At 40.3% G+C, this 20,119-nt stretch overlaps 1 protein-coding gene across 4 annotated transcripts in view; it reads left to right on the top strand.

Annotated features, from left to right (window-relative positions):
- LOC311441202 (uncharacterized protein) overlaps positions 1-20,119 on the top strand; it is a 320,517-nt gene that overhangs the window by 93,206 nt on the left and 207,192 nt on the right. For all 4 annotated transcript variants that reach the window (XM_084528985.1, XM_084528986.1, XM_084528984.1 and 1 more), the window contains exon 3: positions 19,197-19,280. In XM_084528985.1, coding sequence (XP_084385111.1) covers positions 19,197-19,280 — 84 coding nt within the window. The remainder of the gene's footprint in view (positions 1-19,196; positions 19,281-20,119) is intronic.

The following is a 20,119-nucleotide window of genomic DNA, read 5'->3' as shown; positions in this document are numbered from 1 at the left end:
TTGGACCTCATGGATGCTGAGAGCTGCTGCAGAGCAGAAGTATTTTAATGGAGAGGATTTTGCACCTGCACGCTCACTCCTTTTCTGGCTTGCATAGCAGCAATAAGGTGCAGCTGACTTAGAGAGAGACCCTTCTCAGAATTCGGATGCTGGAAGGGTTAATGGGTGGTGTCAGCCAGGTCCCCAAAGCAACTTTGCTCTCAAATGTGGCATTCCCAAGACCAACTCTAGGAGAGCTGTTCATTCTCTTGGGACACCCTCCTCATCTCCAAGCCCAAGTTCTTCCCATTTTTTTTTCTTGTTCTTTCATGCTGGTTTTGTAGTTGTTTGTGTGTGTATTGTAGTTGAATTTCACTGTGTTCATAACTTTTTTTTTTTTTTTTTTTTTTTTTTATGGTTAGGGTTTTAGAAACAAGTGATGTCTTTGTTTACTGAAATAAGAGTATTACTTAAATTGTGATTATTATTTGTACCCACGATCTGAGCTGGGCTTTGATAGACAAGGACGTCATTACCACCTGGGCTGCCATTGCACAGCAAAGATATACAGTCAGATAAAGCCCTGGTTGCCAAAAAGAACAGGCAGGAAAAAAAAAAAAAGGTTTTATTCCCATTCTACACAGGGGAGTTGAGGCAAGTCCATGGTATGAAAAAAGTTTGTATCTCTTGTGTTCCTGTATGTGTCCTAACCGCAAATCATCCTTCAGGCAAATTTACCTGTCACTCGGGCTGTTAGATGAGACTTGCTCCTGTGGTAACTTCTGCAAGTTCAAACTTGTTCTGAGCACATTTTTGGAAGGACAAGTCACTGCAGATCCGTACTTAAAGCACGTGGGAGCACAGGACCACCAGCTCCTGGAGTGTTTTTCATCAAGAATGCATGAGGGTTTTCCTTATTTAGTTCTACTTTACTGTATTGGAAGTATTCACTATAGAAGCAAATTCTGTATCCCATGAAATGTTTAATGTTGAGAAAATGCTTTGGTTTGAATAGAGTTTAAAATCAAAATAGAATTTTACTTGAAACATGGAACTAAATCCTGGCAGCTGCAGTTGGCTTGAAAACAGTGGCAATGACCAAGGAAGAGTTATTGCTCCACTCTAATGGAAAACACCCCTTGGAGTTAAGTAAGTGAAGAGGAATATCCCTGTTTTGTAGGAGGAACCAGAGACACATTTTCAAAATGCTGCACCCGAGGCTTTGCAGGTTAGAGGGATAAGTTCAGTTTTAACTGAGTTAAAAGTCAGTCCTGTGCTGAGATCACTGGAGTGTGTCACCGTTCATGGGTAGCACTCCATCAGCAAGCGCGTTTTTGTCTTATTTTGCCTGGTTTGCTGTGTTGCCAGGTGCTAATCCTGCGACCTACCCTAATTCTCAGAGTTCTTTTCCTATTTTTCATTGCAGGATAACAAGTATCTTGACTGTAATCTATTAATTGAATTGAATAAACTTGTTTCCCTAGCAGTGAGAGCATATTGTTTGCACACAGTGTCATCCCAGGCCCTCCAGCTATCGAAAGATTGCCAGATATGTTTATTAAACCCCCTGAGCTTGGAAAGAACACAGAAAACTGTCATCTAGAGCAATACGAAAGTGCCTATCTCAGCTGGGGATCTGGCTGTTATGAATAAAGGAAGAGTTTGTGGTAGAGTTTTGAGATGTAAAGAGAAAAGGCTTCCCTATGGTGCAAATGTGTTGGAACCCTCAGGCGAGAAAAAAAACCACTGAATTGTTGCTGGCAGTACAATGTAATTATTGAGTTAGCTACAGCTAGGTCTGAGAGCTGCTGAGGTAAAGGCCTGGTGACTCTGGCTTCTGTTCTCTCTTTTTTCCCCCCTCAGGGCAATTAAAATTTTTAATCATAACTTATTATTTTTTTCGTACTGGTGGTTGAACCACATACATGTATATATATATCACTGTCCTGGTTTCAGTTAGCACAGAATTAATTTTGGTGAAGCGGTTAAACAACTCCGGCAGTACGAAGAAAGTCTCTCCTCTTCCTTACAGGCCTGCGTCTCAGCTGTGGAGAAACTTTCTGAAAAGGTTCACCAACTTGAAGAGAATCTATTGTCCTCCCCACCTGAACCAACCAGTGCCCACCGACCAAAGGAGAACACTTGGGAGAAACTTTCTGAAAAGGTTCACCAACTTGAAGAGAGATTATTCTCCTTCGCACCTGTACAAAGCAGTGTCTCAGCTGTCAGGGGTAGGCGTTCACCCACACAAGGAAGACGATATGGTGGGTACTCACCCCGTGCCACCCTGTGGTTTTACTTACGAGACCATGGAGAGGACATGAGAAAGTGGGATGGAAAATCTACCGCGACCCTAGAGGCACGGGTACGTGAGTTGCAAAAGAAAACAATCAGGAAAAAGGGATTCTCCGAAAAGTTTGCTGCTCCAACTTCCAGCAGACAGTCCTTCAAACACAGAAACGAGGAAGATTCTGACCAGGATTAGGGGGGCCCTGCCTCCAGCCAGGGGGAGGAAAGGGACAATCGAGTTTATTGGACTGTGTGGATTCGATGGCCTGGCACATCACGCGCACAGAAGTATAAGGCTTTAGTAGACACCGGTGCACAATGTACTATAATGCCATCGAGCTATAAAGGACCAGAGCCCATCTATATTTGTGGAGTGACAGGGGGATCTCAGCAGTTGACTGTATTGGAGGCTGAAGTGAGTCTGACTGGGAATGAGTGGGAAAAGCACCGCATTGTGACTGGTCCGGATGCTCCATGTATCCTTGGCATAGACTATCTTAGAAGAGGATACTGCAAGGACCCAAAAGGGTTCCGGTGGGCTTTTGGTATTGCTGCCTTAGAGACAGAGGGCATTAAACAATTATCTACCTTGCCTGGTCTCTCAGAGGACCCCTCTGTTGTGGGGTTGCTGAGGGTCGAAGAACAGCAAGTGCCAATTGCTACCACAACTGTGCACCGGCGGCAATATCGCACCAACCGAGACTCCCTGATTCCCATCCATAAGCTAATTCGTCAATTGGAGAGCCAAGGAGTGATCAGCAAGACTCATTCACCTTTCAATAGTCCCATATGGCCAGTGCGAAAGTCTAATGGCGAGTGGAGACTAACAGTGGACTATCGCGGCCTGAACGAAGTCACGCCACCACTGAGTGCTGCAGTGCCGGACATGCTGGAACTTCAGTATGAACTTGAATCGAAGGCAGCCAAGTGGTACGCCACAATTGATATCGCTAATGCATTTTTCTCCATCCCTCTAGCAGCAGAGTGCAGGCCACAATTTGCCTTCACTTGGAGGGGAGTCCAATATACTTGGAATAGGCTGCCCCAGGGGTGGAAACACAGCCCTACCATTTGCCATGGGCTGATCCAGTCTGCACTAGAGCAGGGGGAAGCTCCTGAACACCTGCAGTACATCGATGACATTATTGTGTGGGGTGACACAGCAGAGGAAGTTTTCGAGAAAGGGAAGAAAATAGTCCAAATCCTTCTGAAAGCCGGTTTTGCCATAAAACAAAATAAAGTCAAAGGACCTGCACGGGAGATCCAGTTTTTAGGAATAAAATGGCAAGATGGACGTCGTCAAATCCCAATGGATGTGATCAACAAAATAACAGCTATGTCTCCACCAACTAACAAAAAAGAAACACAGACTTTCCTAGGTGTTGTGGGGTTTTGGAGAATGCACATCCCAAATTACAGTCTGATTGTAAACCCACTCTACCAAGTAACTCGTAAGAAGAATGAGTTTGAATGGGGCCCTGAACAACGACAAGCCTTTGAACAAATCAAGCAGGAAATAGTCCATGCAGTAGCCCTTGGGCCAGTTCGAACAGGACCAGATGTAAAGAATGTGCTCTACACTGCAGCCGGGGAGAACGGCCCCACCTGGAGCCTCTGGCAGAAAGAACCTGGGGAAACTCGAGGTCGGCCTCTGGGGTTTTGGAGTCGGGGATACAGAGGATCTGAGGCCCGCTATACTCCAACTGAAAAGGAGATATTGGCAGCATATGAAGGAGTTCGATCTGCTTCGGAGGTGGTCGGTACTGAAGCGCAGCTCCTCCTAGCACCCCGATTACCGGTACTAGGCTGGATGTTCAAGGGAAGGGTCCCCTCTACGCATCATGCAACTGATGCTACATGGAGCAAGTGGGTTGCACTGATTACTCAGCGGGCTCGAATAGGAAACCCCAGTCGCCCAGGAATATTGGAAGTGATCATGGACTGGCCAGAAGGCAAATACTTTGGGATATCATCAGAGGAGGAGGTGGGTCGTGCTGAAGAAGCCCCACTGTACAACCAGTTGCCAGAGAATGAAAAGAAATATGCCCTGTTCACTGATGGGTCCTGTCGTATTGTGGGGAAGCATCGGAGATGGAAGGCTGCTGTATGGAGTCCTACGCGACGAGTTGCAGAAGCTGCTGAGGGAGAAGGTGAATCGAGTCAGTTTGCAGAAGTGAAAGCCATTCAGCTGGCTTTAGACATTGCTGAACGAGAAAAATGGCCAGTTCTCTATCTCTACACCGATTCATGGATGGTAGCAAATGCCCTGTGGGGATGGTTACAGCAATGGAAGCAAAACAACTGGCAGCGTAGGGGCAAACCTATCTGGGCTGCTGCATTGTGGCAAGATATTGCTGCTCGGGTAGAGAACCTGGCTGTGAAAGTACGCCACGTAGATGCTCATGTGCCCAAGAATCGGGCTACTGAAGAACATCAAAACAACCAGCAGGTGGATCAGGCTGCTAAGATTGAAGTAGCTCAGGTGGACCTGGATTGGCAGCATAAAGGTGAATTATTTATAGCCCGATGGGCCCATGACACCTCAGGCCATCAAGGTAGAGATGCAACATACAGATGGGCTCGTGATCGAGGGGTGGACTTGACCATGGACGCTATAGCACAGGTTATTCATGACTGTGAAACATGTGCTGCAATCAAGCAAGCCAAACGGTCAAAGCCTCTTTGGTATGGAGGACGATGGCTGAAATATAAGTATGGAGAGGCCTGGCAGATTGATTACATCACACTCCCTCAAACTCGCAATGGCAAGCGCCACGTACTTACAATGGTGGAAGCAACCACCGGATGGCTGGAAACATATCCTGTGCCTCATGCTACCGCCCGGAACACCATCCTGGGCCTTGAAAAGCAAGTCCTATGGCGACATGGCACCCCAGAAAGAATAGAATCAGACAATGGGACTCACTTCCGAAACAACCTTATAGACACTTGGGCCAAAGAACATGGTATTGAATGGGTGTATCACATCCCCTATCATGCACCAGCCTCCGGGAAAGTTGAACGATACAATGGCCTGTTAAAAACTACCTTGAAAGCAATGGGCGCTGGGACGTTCAAAAACTGGGATACGCATTTGGCAAAGGCCACCTGGTTAGTCAATACTAGGGGATCTACCAACCGAGCTGGACCTGCCCAATCAAACCTGTTACGTACTGTAGATGGGGATAAAGTTCCTGTAGTGCATGTAAAAAATATGCTGGGTAAAACAGTCTGGGCTACTCCTGCCTCAGGAAAAGGCAAACCTATTCGTGGAATTGTTTTCGCTCAGGGACCTGGATATACTTGGTGGGTGATGCAAAAGAACGGAGAGGTCCGGTGTGTACCTCAAGGAGATTTAATACTGGGTGAGAATAGCCCATGAACTGAATTGCACCATGTTAAATAGTATATTATACTGTATGTTATCACTACCATGATTACTATAGGTGACTAACTAGAATGTATGGAAAAGAGTGTAACCTGAGCATGACATAAATGGTATGGAATAAGGGGTGGATAGATGTCCTGGTTTCAGTTAGCACAGAATTAATTTTCTTCCTAGTAGCTGGTGGAATGCTGTGTTTTGGCTTAGAATGAGAAGAGTGCTGATAACACCCCGATGCTTTAATTGTTGCAGAGCAGTGCTTATACTAAGCCAAGGACATCTCAGCCTTTGCTCTGTCCTGCCAACGGGCAGGCTGGGGGGTGCAGTAAGAGCTGGGAGGGGACAGACCCAGGACAGGTGACCCAAACTAGCCAAAGGGGTATTCCATACCATCTGACGTCATGCTAAACAATATATAGGGGTGGCTAGCCGGGGGGAGGGGGCCGGACTGCTCGGGGTTAGGCTGGGCATCGGTCAGCGGGTGGTGAGCAATTGCATTGTGCATCACTTGTTTGTACATACTATTATTACTTTCGTATTATCACCATTGTATCATCATTATTATTATTGTTATTATTATTTTGTTATTTTTTTTTCCTGTCTTATTAAACTGTCTTTATCTCAACTCACGGGCTTCACTTTCCATTTCTCTCCCCCGTCCCAGAGAGGGAGGGGGGAGGGTGAGCGAACGGCTGCGTGGTGTTTAGCTGCCGGTCGGGTTAAACCACGACAATCACATTTCTGATTATTTTGTGCAATAATGGCTTTCAAGGTTCCCCTGTTTTGTCTGCTTACTTTCCCTGTTCTAAGTGAAAACCAGCGAATGAAGAGATGGAACAAACAGTAAAGCTTGACTCCAGATCTAAGCTCTCCTACTCTGCACTGGAATCACAGACCTGGAGATTCCAGTTTCTTGCACTGTGTCCTGGCTTTATTGAGTGTTTCCTTTTTGACATGAAAGAAATCAGAAGTTCACCTCCATGCAACAAAATCACAGCTGGAAAATCTAGATGAGAATTTTCTTTTTTGACCTGAAATCTCACATACCTGAAGATTAACTTCACATTAGATTAAAATATTTAAATCAGCAATTGCTAAAATATTTTGGTTGTCATCCCACTTAGAGACTGATTTCAATACAGACTACAACACAAACTGAAATTATATTATTAAAAGAGGTGAAGATTCATTTCTGTTGTTTTGATGACTCCACTTGAAGTTATGACTTTTCTTTGAAACATGCTGCTCCAGGTGCTGCAAGGCTCCCAAGTGTTCCTTTTGCCTCTTTTCACTTTTTCCATTTACCATTATAAAGTTCTTGTTGGCCCCTTTGGAAAAAAAACACAACTTCCTATTAATTAAGCTTATACCTTTTGTTCTTCATATGTGATGTGGCTTTATTTTAGTGGAAAAAATAGTGCTTTTACTGAATCTTATATATATTTTCAAACATAGATCTTGTAGGTGCTGATTTTGGCAGCTTGCAGTGCACAGGGAAGGTATGGTAGAGTACATACTCAATATTTAATGGTGAGAAGACAAAATGTGTTGTGAAGTGAATGACAAGTGGTGAGGTAGAGCTCAAACGAGTGCTGATGCTTATCTCTAGTTCCCATAAATTGCCCAAAGACAATCGGGATCTTTCCACTGACTTTGGTGAGTTGTGGCTTAGGTCCCATGTGTTTATATCCAAAATACATTGTTGTCCTTGAATATTTATGCTATGCCTCAAGGCTTCAGTCCAGATCTCTGGATCCTGTTGTGCTGGATCATTATCGAAGCACGCAGCTAGCACTGCTCTTAAGGCTCTTTCAATCTAAACAGAGTAGCTGTTTCATAAAACTGTCCTCTTCTAGAAGCAGTCATTTGATTCATGTGACAGCACACAAGAGTGGCCTGCTTGTCTTTTTGGCTGCCCTGGGTCTGTGTTACAATCCCTGCTGCTGTTGCCATTAAGCCAAAATGAGATTTTTGTTTATTTGTTTTATTTGTTGCTGTTCCTCAAGCTTAAGGAAGTACTTTACTTTTACAGGCATGCACTCCTTTGCATTCTGTTGCAGTGTAGCCATCTTTTCCTTGCTTTTTCAAAGGGAATGCTATCTGTGTGAAACTGTGGTTGTGTTCACCCTCACATGAGGTTTCTGTAAAATAATTTTGGCTTTACTCAAGTGTCTTCCAAGCAGATGCATTAAGATGTTCCTGTGGTCTGTTCTTTGTGTTGCATCTTTTAGTAGAGGTGAGCTTATTTCTTCAGATCACAGATTGCTGATTTGGAGAGTCATGAGCTTTTAAGATTCATATTTTCACTACTAATATTGTAGATGGAAGGGCAGAAGAGAGATTTTGAAGTCTTTGGTGTGAGGGAGACAGTGGGTACTCAGCTGGGAGATCCAGGTTCTGTCTTCAGCTGGACTGCTGGAGTGACACTGAAGGCTAAACAAATGCCTTTGTGCATCCTTGGTTTTATTCCCAACTCTCCTGTGACCTGTCTGGGTAGTCTGGGGGAGGAGCTGTCACTTATTAAGTGTCAAATCTACAGTACAACATACATCTTCTCTAAGCACTTGCTCACCTGCCTCCTTTCATAGTTTACTGAAGATATATGTGATTCAGGCTTTGTCATTTAATAAGCATTGTGTTCTAAAATTGTTAGTGGTTAAAAGTAAGCAGGCAGTGATGAGTTAGATTACTAAAGATGATGTTTACACAGCATGAGCTCTGAAAACACCACAAAGTAGCTTTCACTACAAAAGACAGTCTTAGTAGACCTCTTAGCTCTCGGTGCATATCTGAGGCTTTTTTTTTTTTTTTTTTTCTTCTAGGGGAACTGGGGAGAAATTCTACAGCACCATCTGTAGTTCAAGGTTTTGCCTACAAATTCAAAGGTGTATTACAGTATAAAATAATTTTCAGTTTAAATAGGTAATATCCAGAGTCCCTTAAATGATCTTCGATATATTTATACTTAAATCTTTATATAAAAAGACATAAATATATAAAATTTGTACAATCATTACTTTGTTGAAGTCAATGGCAAAACTCCATCAGACTTAAGTGGAGCAGAACTTTTCCTGGTGTCCCTCTTTCACAAGGAATTTTGAGATTTCAGTTTGACTTCTGAGGCATACTTGAGCAGAACTCCCAGTTTCAGAACAGAACTCCTAGTTTCAGAACTCTTGAAGAAAACTTCAGGGAAAAAATGTTTTTCAATTTCAAGTTTTTTGTTTAGTATTTAAAGCAAACAAAACAAATTTAAGAAGAAAAAAAATCTTTTTTTTTTTTTTTAAAAAGATTTGTTTTGAAAATAGAAAAATGGAAAGTTTTCATGCTGTAGAGATGGGAAATTCTGTAGCAACAATGAAATTGCAAGGAAATTGACCCAATTTTGAGTCATTCATTGTAATGAAAATGTAGGGCTGTCAAAATATTTATTGCCAGCTCCAAATTTCATTCCAGAAACTGTATTAGTTGTGCTTCACACAGATCTTTTTTTTCAGTTTTACTTTCAGATCTTGGGGAATGAAGAATACCACAACATGTCATTATTAATGTAAAGATGACACCATTTAGTGCTTTGCTGTGGTCTTCCTGTGTCTATCCTCACCAATTGCTCAAGTACCTACCCCATAAAGCACTCCTACATTTATTACAAAAGTAAATATTTCAGATTAACATGTTTCAGCTGTAAATATTAAAGAGAGCAAAATGTAAAATTTGGCTTAAAGCCACTGTATCAACATAGGAGAAAAATACCATCTACTAGCAACAACTAAGTCAAATGTCTATTTTCTATAAATTAACCATACCTGCAAAAGATCATATATTTAGGTTACAGTAAGCAAAATGATTGTATGCATTTCTTTAAAATATTTAGTTGTCCTTTGAAATATCTCTGCATTAATTTTTATTATTTAATCATATAATATCATATAATGATAATATGATAAAATAATTATCTTGATTTTATATATATATATATATAACGGTAACCCCAGAGTTTACTTGCAACAGAGGTAAGTATAAATCAAATCAGCTTGGATGACTTTGTGGTAAAGTCATTTTTTCCACAGGTCTTTTACCCAGAATGACAGTCTGTGTTCCCTATTACCCCTTTACACAATATTCAGTTGTTATGATATTGTATATATGCATTAACAAATAAAGGAATGCATCCACAACAATTATGTTCCTCTTCTGCTTGATTTAGTTGTCAGCATGCATTCATGACTCTGTAAAGTATCTCCTTCACAGCCTTGTCAGGCATACCTTTTTCTCCCCATAATGTCAACTTCGTACAGAAGGCAGGCCAGGTGAGCTTGGCTCACTTTCAGGTTTTGTCTGTCTCTTTATCTGAAATTTTTAAAGGGGGGACGTCAGAAGAGGTAATTGCCATAAATTACACACTGTCTGTTGTAAATTGTGATGAGAACATAATTGAAAATTGAGCTGAGAGGCACTTCCTGGATTCGAGCAGTAAGAGAGCCAGAGGACAGCCTTAGCAATTTGCGGTGGGTCTGCAAAGTCATTTTTTCCACCCCTCTCTCCAAAAGTGTAATTGATTCCGGTGCTGTACGATTACGCTCCTGTGTCAAGGGTTGGCCTGAGGGTCCTGGAGAGGGTTATGGAGATGATTCTGTGGGGCTCGCACAAATAATTGACTTGTTTCACGTGAGTACTGTGTGAGGGGAATATCAGCTTTTTCCGACAGGAGAAGTGGAGCTTGACTGCTTGTGCAGAGATGTCACCGTTCAGAAAGGAACATTGTTCAAGGTTCCCAGCCATTGTGTGTTTGTGTGAGCACTGGGATATTTGTGCCTCTCTCAGGCATTGCTGGGGGTGGAGATGAGTGCTAGGGCTGGGGGAGGGGGGAGTTAATTTTACTCTCTTCCACCCACTTTTTCCTCCTCTTTCCCTCTCAGCTAAATAAAAATGTGAAATGCTAATGAACAAATCAACTTAAGTAGGTATTATTATTCATAGCAGAGACTCAAACCGAGAGGAGTTAAGTGACTGACATGATAGGTACAGGAATCCGTACCAGGAAAGGATTAAGAGTTGAAATTTTCCTTGGCCATTCAATCCTGCAGATGCTGACCCAGCTCAGGATCCTTTCTGCGCAGTCCAGGGTCGCACCAGCTGGCAAGAGAAGAGCTTGTGGATTTGAAAATTGTGCTAAGAGGAATTTAGTGCAGTAACCTTGGCAGAGGCATCAAAAATGCATGAAAAAACAAGATTTTGTTTGTGACTTTTCTTTACAGAACAAGATGATGAATTTTAAAGTTTGGTTCCATTTCATGGTGTATCTTCAGCTTGACATACATTTAGACTTTAAAGTCCATTTGCATTCCTTTAGATCTGTGCATATATACAGTATCACTCCAGAACAACAAATTTGTGAAAAACAAAACACCTTCTTATGAGGGAATGTTACTTATCATATCGCATAGAAGACCTGTGCTAAAAATGAATTTACTATAGTCTCCCAACAGCTGGAATTACGCAAAGCTGAGAGTAGTTCTTTCTTATTCACAATTCATGTGAAAATAATTGTGTATGTGTGTGCACATACACATGCGTATTTGCTTATATCCAGGGACTTTCAGCCTCCAGCTCTAAGGAGATTTAAATAAACATTTTCATTGCCATGGGGAAATAGCCTTTAAACCTCTGAATCCAATTCATGTTTTGAGTACTTCTTACCCCATTGTAATATTTATACCGCTACACCAGCCTTTTGTAGGTATAATTCTTTGATGGTGTTTCCCAAGAAGGATGACCTTTTTGCAAAAGCCTCGGTAACTTCTGGATAAAGAATAAGCAGTAGCAAAGTGGGCAGCCACCTGCGTTTGACATCCTTGGCCCCATGCCCCTGGGAATGGTCTGTGCCTTATGGGCTCTTTTGGAATTCCCCCAAAAGCAATGAGTAATGGCTTGGGAGAAGACTGAAGCAGGGAGGCAAGGCTCAGCATGTGGAGATATGACTTGGGACCTGTAAATTTCTACCTCTTTCTCCTCCTTCTCATAGAGCTAGAATTTGAGACATGTTTCAGAAGCAATCAAGAACGCCAAAAAAAAATAATGTGTATTATGCCTTCATGTAAAGTAGTTCATTGCATGATTTTCGTATCTACATTGTTTACAACATTCCGTTCAATGGCAAAGTTCATTTTATGAGGAAAAGTGGCCAGCCCTGCCTTGGCCCCTGTCCTCAGACTAAGAGAGGCAGCTCTGCTGGGCTAGGTGGTGGGTGGATACCTTGAATAACTGAAGATGAAGGGGTTTTAGGTAGCTGTAGTTAGTAGTTCTCAAGCTATTTTTTGGCTGCTGCAAGGATACAAGAAGCAGTGATAGTGGGTTACAGACCTGATAAAATTGTATTGGCTGAAAAGTGCTAGGGGGTTTGTCTGTAGTAGAGATGGGCAGCTAAGTGGATTAAAAAAGAGGAAAAAGTAATTTTAATGACAAATCTATTCCCTTTTTTTCAGTTGAAAAATTTAGCAGTTCTGACATTCATGCCTGTCTCTAAAATTAAGGAAAAATGCCTGGCACGTTTTTGGGTGGCTTTATCTGGGCTGTTACAAAGAGGTTATGGCCTTGGCAGGGCAATGGTATGTGGAGCAGTGGAGTTCCATGCTTGTCAGACCTGGCGAACCACAATTTGTTCATGCTGTTTATTTGATGGCTGTAGTTGGATTTTGTCTTGAATGAGAATATAGCCTTTTAGGACATGTACTGATGTATTAGCACAGGACTGAGTCCTTGAAGAATTGTTGAGGTGCCAGTGAGGCAAGTCTTTGGATCACCAAGTGAGTCTCAGGTTGTTTTATTTATTTATTTATTTTAAGCTTTGAGGTATGATTTATTTATGTTGTGATTTTCAGGCATGGGCCATTGTACCAAGTTTTGTAGAAACAACAAAAATATGACACATCCTCAGTTCTGGATCTGAGGCTGGAAATAGGTGAATAATTATGATTCTGAAGTACTGTCAGGAAAGCAGTGCTGAGTGTATTATCCTCAGAAGACGAAACTTGGGGGGAAAGTTGCACTGGTGGGTGAGTGAGGACCTAATTTTGAGCCAAAGCCTTAACAAAAAGGATTTTATGGCTAAGGTACTGGTCAGCATGGTTATCTTTTTAGCTAAGTGTCTCTGCGGCTGAGCACTGGTGACAAAACTGACTTTTCTATATTTTATATCACAGCAGGTTTGACTAGTTGTTTAATTTAATTTGATTGGGCTCATAGAGCTTAACAGACAAAGGAGGAGTTAAACTGCCGTACTGGAAAATGTGGAAATTACAGTCTTTTGTTTCAGTAAACCAATTGGTTTTCTGAACAGACAATCCCAGTCATCAAGTCTTGAAAGCAATACAAAGCAGATTGGATTGTGAAGAAACCTTCATGTCAACTAACCTGCAAAGAAAAAAAGTCTTTCAAGGGCAACTACCCTTGAAAATACTCAAGAGGTTTCTTTTTCTTTAAATGAGAGTCAATAAAAAGGTGTGGAGAAAAACTTAGAAAGTTACTTAAGGTTTTTTTTTTTTTTTTTTTTTTTTTTTTTTTTTTAATACACATTCATAGATTTCTGTCTTATTTGGACAAAAGTCTTCTAAGAAACTGAGGTTACTGGTAGGGGATACAGAAAATATCTTTTTATTCACAAATGAAAAGAACTTTTGAGGATGTTGGCATGCCTAGTAACAATGTTTTCAATGCAGAGGTTTCAAAACAAACAAAAGAGATACAAAGTGCAAAAAAAATTTAAAATAAAAAAAATAAAATAGTGCAGTTAAGCATGCAGTTCCCCCTCATCACTCATGAATAAAGTGATAAAACTGTTTTGCAGAGACAGGTTCAGCAACTAATATGGGAAAGTACAATATGGAAGATGAACTACCAGGCCCAAGGTAGCTGACAGAAGTGTATTACAATGCATGGTGCTGGGGGAGATGCTGAAATATGGCCACTGGTGCTGGTAACTGGGGTCCTGAAAACTTGAGATAGAGGTGGGAAAAAAAGCTACCGAAATATTCCAAGCCTTAGGATGCAGTCTGTTTTAGGAAGAAGATGAAGATGTGACTGGGTGTGTGGTCAGCTTTTCAGAGGAAGAACATGGTATCTGAGAGAGACGGAAAGAAATTCTCTGCCAAAACCTCATTGGAGTGCAACAATTTGAGATTTAACAACATGCAGACCCCACAACAAACATATCAAGAAAGCCAAGAGCAACAGAATCTTGTTTGTGCTCCAAGTATTGGTTAATGTTGTGGGAATGGTGGGGGTTTGAATGATCTAGCAAGGGAAGTTCTTACAACAGAGAAAAGTAGTGGGATGAACACCTGTGATAGAAAGGAGGTTTCTCTTTCCAGTAGTATGGACAATTAACTTTTTATATAAAATCTGGCTTTTCCATCCTCGGTGTTGGAAGATGTGTGATCCAGGGAACATTTCTTCACTTCAGTATCAGATTAAATGGATAAAATTCTACACTCTGTATCTACACTTTATCACACAAAACATTATCATTTGGCATTAGGAGATTTGATTTTTCTCATAACTGGACTTACAAACTAAGTTTTAAATCCAGTTATAAAGGCACCTATAAGAAGAGATGGCACTTGTCTCAACAGGTTGGTTTTATTGATGGTGTAGGCTGTGTTTCGTCTTTCAGATCACGTGTAATTGAGATCAATACTCCCAATTTTAACACATTTATCACTGGACGATATAGTTATATATGTCTTCTTTGATGAAGGTTTTTCAGAGCAATTTTACATTATTTTCTTCCAAAAGCAAGAGGCTTTACTTGCCTTTTTGAGCTAGAGGTGAAACACAATTAGCTATTAACAGCCCTGAGTTAAGTGGTCCTGAGTTTTGACAGGGGACAGTGGTTACATGTTACTTGGATCTCAGTGTGTGTTGCTGTTCTCTATGATCGCTGCTTCATATTGTGTTTTCCCATAACGCTCTTTAAAAGCACTTGTTGTATTTGGTTATGCTTGTGGCATGTGATGCTCACCTTATTGTCTCTTCTAATTCAGGGAATGATAATTGTTCTCATTTATTCAGGGAATTTTCCTCTTTTAATGATGAGAAAAGTAGTAATGGGTTACAGGTGAAAATAAGCACACAATTAACGCAGTCAGGCTCGTGGGGTTTGGTGCTTCCTACTCCTTAATCAGTTGCAATTAACACAAGATGAGTGTTTACTCTCAATTCTCTTAATACTTGTGTAATTGACCACAATAACAAATTTACATCTCTGGATGTGCTGAGTTTTTCTGCTACCCATGTTGCAGCTTATAAAATGTTTCATGTGCTGTGCGCATATATTTCAGGTACGAAAGCCTGAAATAAAATGCAATGACTTCAAGAGAGAAATAAAATAAGCTTTTAAAAATCAATGCATTTGGTGTGTAAACATGTTGAGAGTTAAATATCTAAGGGCTGGCAGGAATAAAGCCTAAAAACTACAAATTACGTGGAACAGAATGGTTGTTAATTGCAGATTTTTGGACTGAATTCCTGCTTTGTCATCAAATATCATATGAACTTTGGTTGGGTGAATTAGTCTTTGCTTCTGTATAAAAAAAAATAAAAATAAATAAATAAAAGGAAAAGAAAGAAAGAAACCTACAAGGGGAATAATGCATCATCATGCATATCATGCATATGAAAAAATATGTATACTAAACACACCAGAAAGTAGAGACCTTGTGGTGATGGGGCCACAGGTGTACTGAAGATAGGTAATAAAACATAAAGAGATGGACAAGAGACAGGCAAGGCATTGGGACACACAGTTTAAATGTCATAGTTTGCAACATTCCTATTTGACTTAATTTATTTAAAAAAAATAAACAGAAAAACTTGTGTTTAGTAAGTATGATTATAAAGAGAATTTGCAGGGAAAATTAAAAGGAAGTTAGAAGTTCATGGTTTGTTTTGTAAATGTGAGCAAATGCTTGGCATGTTTGCCTTCTTTCCTCTCTGAGAAAGTGTCTCAGAAATACCACACCATTTTGTGTTGGACAATAAAAATGTAGCTAGGGAGTCCCTGCCCCAAAGGCTTTCCAGTTTCAGTTGGAGAAGCTCAAGAGGCTGATTTAATGGAACAAAATAAGGATTTACAAACCCCAGCCTTGAAAATTACCTTCCCTGAAGCTTTGGTACTTTTAGTTCAGGTGGGTGTTGGTGGGTTTAAATGAAATAATAAAAGTTCAGCAGCAGAGCTCTATGCTCAAGTCTTTTAGGTTCCACCCTTGTAAACTAAGTATGACACTGCATTGAACAAATTTACTTATGTTTGTTGTCTTTGTACTATATACAGACTTTTTCTAGACCCTGGCTTATGATTTTATATCTGTAAATGCATGCACACAACTGGTGTGAATCAATGCTTTTAATTCTTGGCAAGTTCTTTAGCAAGTAATGGGTATGTGTTCAATCTTGTCACTCTCTGTGTGTGTAGCTGCCTACATCATCTTCTGCATCCACTACAACAGCATTAAAAAAAGGTTTCAGCAAAGCAAACAGGAACAATTCAGAGTGGAAGTAACAGACAAACGCTACCCCTAGGGATTGCCAATCATGATGTTGGTAGTTTGTGCTGCACAGGGATCCAGAGCCAGCTCCTTTTTGTGTGGTGCTCCCAAAGTGACAAATGGCTGCTGAGGTTCAGGTGAAAGCCACAAATATTTTATCTGAAGCAGAAGCTTCAAGCTTTTCTTGATCCCCATGTGCACAAATTTGGCTTGGTAATTTAAAGAGGGACTTTCTCAATTTTTCAAAGATGTCTTGTGTCCTGAAAACACAGGTAACAGCCTGAAATCTCAAGTTAGAGCCTGGGTTCTCAGGAAGCAACTGGCTCAAAAGGATTGCAGTTGTCAATGCAGAGAAAGGGAATAGGTGTAACGTACCTGGAGGGGAAGAATGTCTCTTTAAATGGTGATAGTTAGCCTGCAGCTTCTTACCATTTTTTTTTTCTCTGTGTGCACTGAAGAACACCAGCACAAATAATCCTGTTGTCATCACTAAGACACTGCCACTCACCTAGTTGGATATTTGGGCTGTTCATGACCACCCAACAGCATTACTCTTGGGTGAGGATTCATAGGCACAGCTTTCCAGAACATCTGTAGAACGGGGTTGTTGTTCTGGCTCTATGTATGGTATCAGATTATTCAATTTACTTGTGTTTTTTTTTTTTTTTTTTTTCTTTAGTTATTTGTAACCAAATGCACAAGCAGATTCACAACATTCCCTAATTACCCCTCTCTTTAAGATCAACAGTGTAATGAAAACAGCAGAAGCTGTTTTACCTTCTATACCAAAACATAAACCAAATATAGATCTATTTTTCAAATTAGTTAAATGTTCAGTTTTAATAGGCCCTTTGGTTGCTCTTCATGAAAAGCGCTTGCACCATGCAGCCTGAAGTGTGTTCTGTGGTGGTCTATAATTTGTCTAAGTATACATTAGTGGAAATAATAGCGAAGGGCTGCCAGAAGACCTTTTGTCTGTACGTGTTGCCTTGTTTCTTATAAGAAGAGTTCCCCACATACTTATTTTTTGAATGTACCCTTTGTATTTATAATGGAAATGTATTCTTATTTGGTTTGGTTTAAGAAATTGAATAGTATACAGTCTTTCTGGTTACATGTATTTGCTTGAGTTAGAAAGTGCTCCAGGACCTAATGCAATCTATCAGGGAAACACTGAAGTTAAAAGGGTGGATGGGAGAGAAGAGGAAATTTGGGTTTCCAGGTAACTTAGGTCTTAGGTCACTTTTTTTTTTTTTTTTTTTTTTTTAATTTCTGTTTAGTTATCCCTTTAAATCTTCAGTTCTGCCCCTTCTGATACATGCATGCTTTCAGCCTTGCCTGTACAGAAGCTGGCTGGAGCTATGGAACCATAGGAAAGCAGTGCCAGCTTTCAGCACGTGACCTTGGGACAATCACTGGCTCCTGGGTACTTGCCTACCCCTTAGCCATAGATCCTCTGGTCCTGCCTGCTGATTGCGAGCTGTGTCTGCCCCCAGGACTACCACATCCATATGCTGAAGTACTTTTTCCAGTGGTGTTCTATCTCTGGCATAAAATAGCATATATTTTCAGTTTAGGACTTTTCTTTTTACTTTGGTTATAGTCTGTGGGATCATCTACCTATTCAAACTTTTCCTGGAAAACTGGAGACTTAGAACGTCTTTTAAAATGAAGGTTGAAACTATTGTTTCTGATAGCTGTGACTGTAGGAGAACATCAGCCTTCCAAACACTGTGATAAAATTGAATGGCTTACCAAAACTCAACAGCTTATATCCGGGTTCAGTGTACACATAGGGTACATGGTTATCTTGCCTTGAGGAATTTTATTTGGGATTGAACTATTAGGGGAGAATATAACAAATGAGGTGAAGTGGTGAATAGTGTAACGGTGTGGGTTCCTTCTCTCCCATGCCGAGTAATTTTCATTCTTCAGCCAGCAGTGGCATTCTCTAGACTATGAAAGATTGTAAAATACAATACATGAACAGCAAAGTCAGCTCTTGAGTGCATCCAAATGGCCACATTATATGAAACTAAAGATCCATGTGAGTCAGAATATCTAATGCTGAGACCAGCTAGAAGGAACAGGACTATAGAGAGGCTCCTTCCCTGGTGCAGTGTTCCACCGTGTGTCAGTTAGCAGCACAGGGATTTCCTCAGACATGGAAGACATCCTAGAATTATGAAATAATACAAATTGTTTATGTTTCTGTAACACCTAGAAATCCTAGCTGTGAACCAGAATGCTATTGTGCTGAGTGCTGCGTAATCGAGAAACAAAGAGGCTGTTCTCATTGTTGTTTTAAATCTGTTGAGCTTGCTATAAAATATAATTTGCGTAGTCTGATAGCAGATACAGAACTAGATCGTGATTTTGCAAGCCGTGACCTGTAAATGTAACTGTCTTCAAGGGATTAACCCTGCAGCTTTCACGTTTGCTCAGACAGCTGCACTCGGGAGAAATGATGTCCCTGGCATTGTGTGCAGAAGGGACATGGGTTCATCCAGTGGGTCTGATCCTGCAGGAGGGCTGTGAAAACCTTTGGCCATGTGTCCTCCCTGCTTTGCTAGTTCTAAATTTAAAACCAGGCGCTAGATGTGGGTATGCATTTGTAGTACATGAAGCAAAATCACATGAAAACTTTTGGGCATACTTGCAAAACCAGATAAAGAAAAAGGGGATCTCCAGCACTTTACTGTAGGAGAACTAAGCTTTACATTTCAAAATGCATTTAAATGCTTTATGAAAATGGAAAAAAATACCAATTTTAGTACCAAATTATTATTAAAAAACAAAACCAAACACAGCAGCATAGTGAAATGATGATGATGATGATGATGATTATTATTATTATTATTTTACCATTTGGGTATTATTAAAAAGTCATAATTAAAAAATAGTTCTAAATATTTCCATCTTAGAAATATTTTCTTCTATGGATGCTTCCTTTCACTTGAACTGCTGATTGAACAGGAACTTTTTTTTCCTCCCCTCAGCAGAAAGAACTTTTCACAGACCTGTCTTATCACCTGCTTCCTGTTTTATTCTTTCATGGATGCAACTTTCCCTGCAGGAAGAAGGTAGCAAATATATTCTTTTTAAGCAGCAGATTATAGTTGTACAATATCACATAAGTAAACTGGAAACTTAATGTGATTTTTGAATTAATAATCCAGAAGCTAAAATGTTGAAAAGGTTTAAAAAACAAAATCAAAAAACTTCAAATGGGAGAGACTTATCATCAATCTTACCCTTTAAAATATTTGTGCTGCAGAAAACTTATATACTGCTAGACTCTTATTATTGCATAAGTCCAAGGGAGAGGTAGTTAAATGAAAAAATCTTCAGTATTACTCTCCTCACAATAATTTAAGTAGATGCTTTATTGATCCTACAATACCTACTGACTGTAGCAGCAAAAGCAGCAATACAAGTTTGCATGATACTGAAAATAATTAAAATGCATCAGTAGCTGTTAAAAATCACCTGTATGATTTTCAGTGAATGAGGCCTTTTTTGAGGGATGAGGACAGGAGCATTCACACTGTGATGTGATTATTCAAACTACCGTGACCATAAAGCTATGGAGATGGCAGTGACCTTTTAACCTTGATAAAATCAATAACGGTCCTTCTTAACTTTAAGTCATCTGTTGTCTAGTTTATACATATTAGAGTAAAATATGCAGAATAAATCTACAATTAAATGTGGTTTTAATCCAAATGCAATGTATTAAAATTATCTGCTTGTATGTTTGCAATATAAGAGCAGAACATGCTATGCTGAAGACATGTAGGCCTTTGCATTGCAGTGGATTTCTTCTTTAAAATCTGAAAACATCTCCCTCTGATGGAGGTGTTTGAATTTCTTCAAATGGTTTGTAGTTCTGTGCTTCGCTTCACCTCCTATTTCTTTTCTT

This window comes from Aythya ferina, assembly GCF_964211825.1.
Source record: "Aythya ferina genome assembly, chromosome: 9".
Lineage (NCBI taxonomy): Eukaryota > Metazoa > Chordata > Aves > Anseriformes > Anatidae > Aythya > Aythya ferina.
The sequence above is the reverse complement of the archived record's forward strand: the minus strand, read 5'-3'. Positions and strand labels throughout refer to the sequence as shown.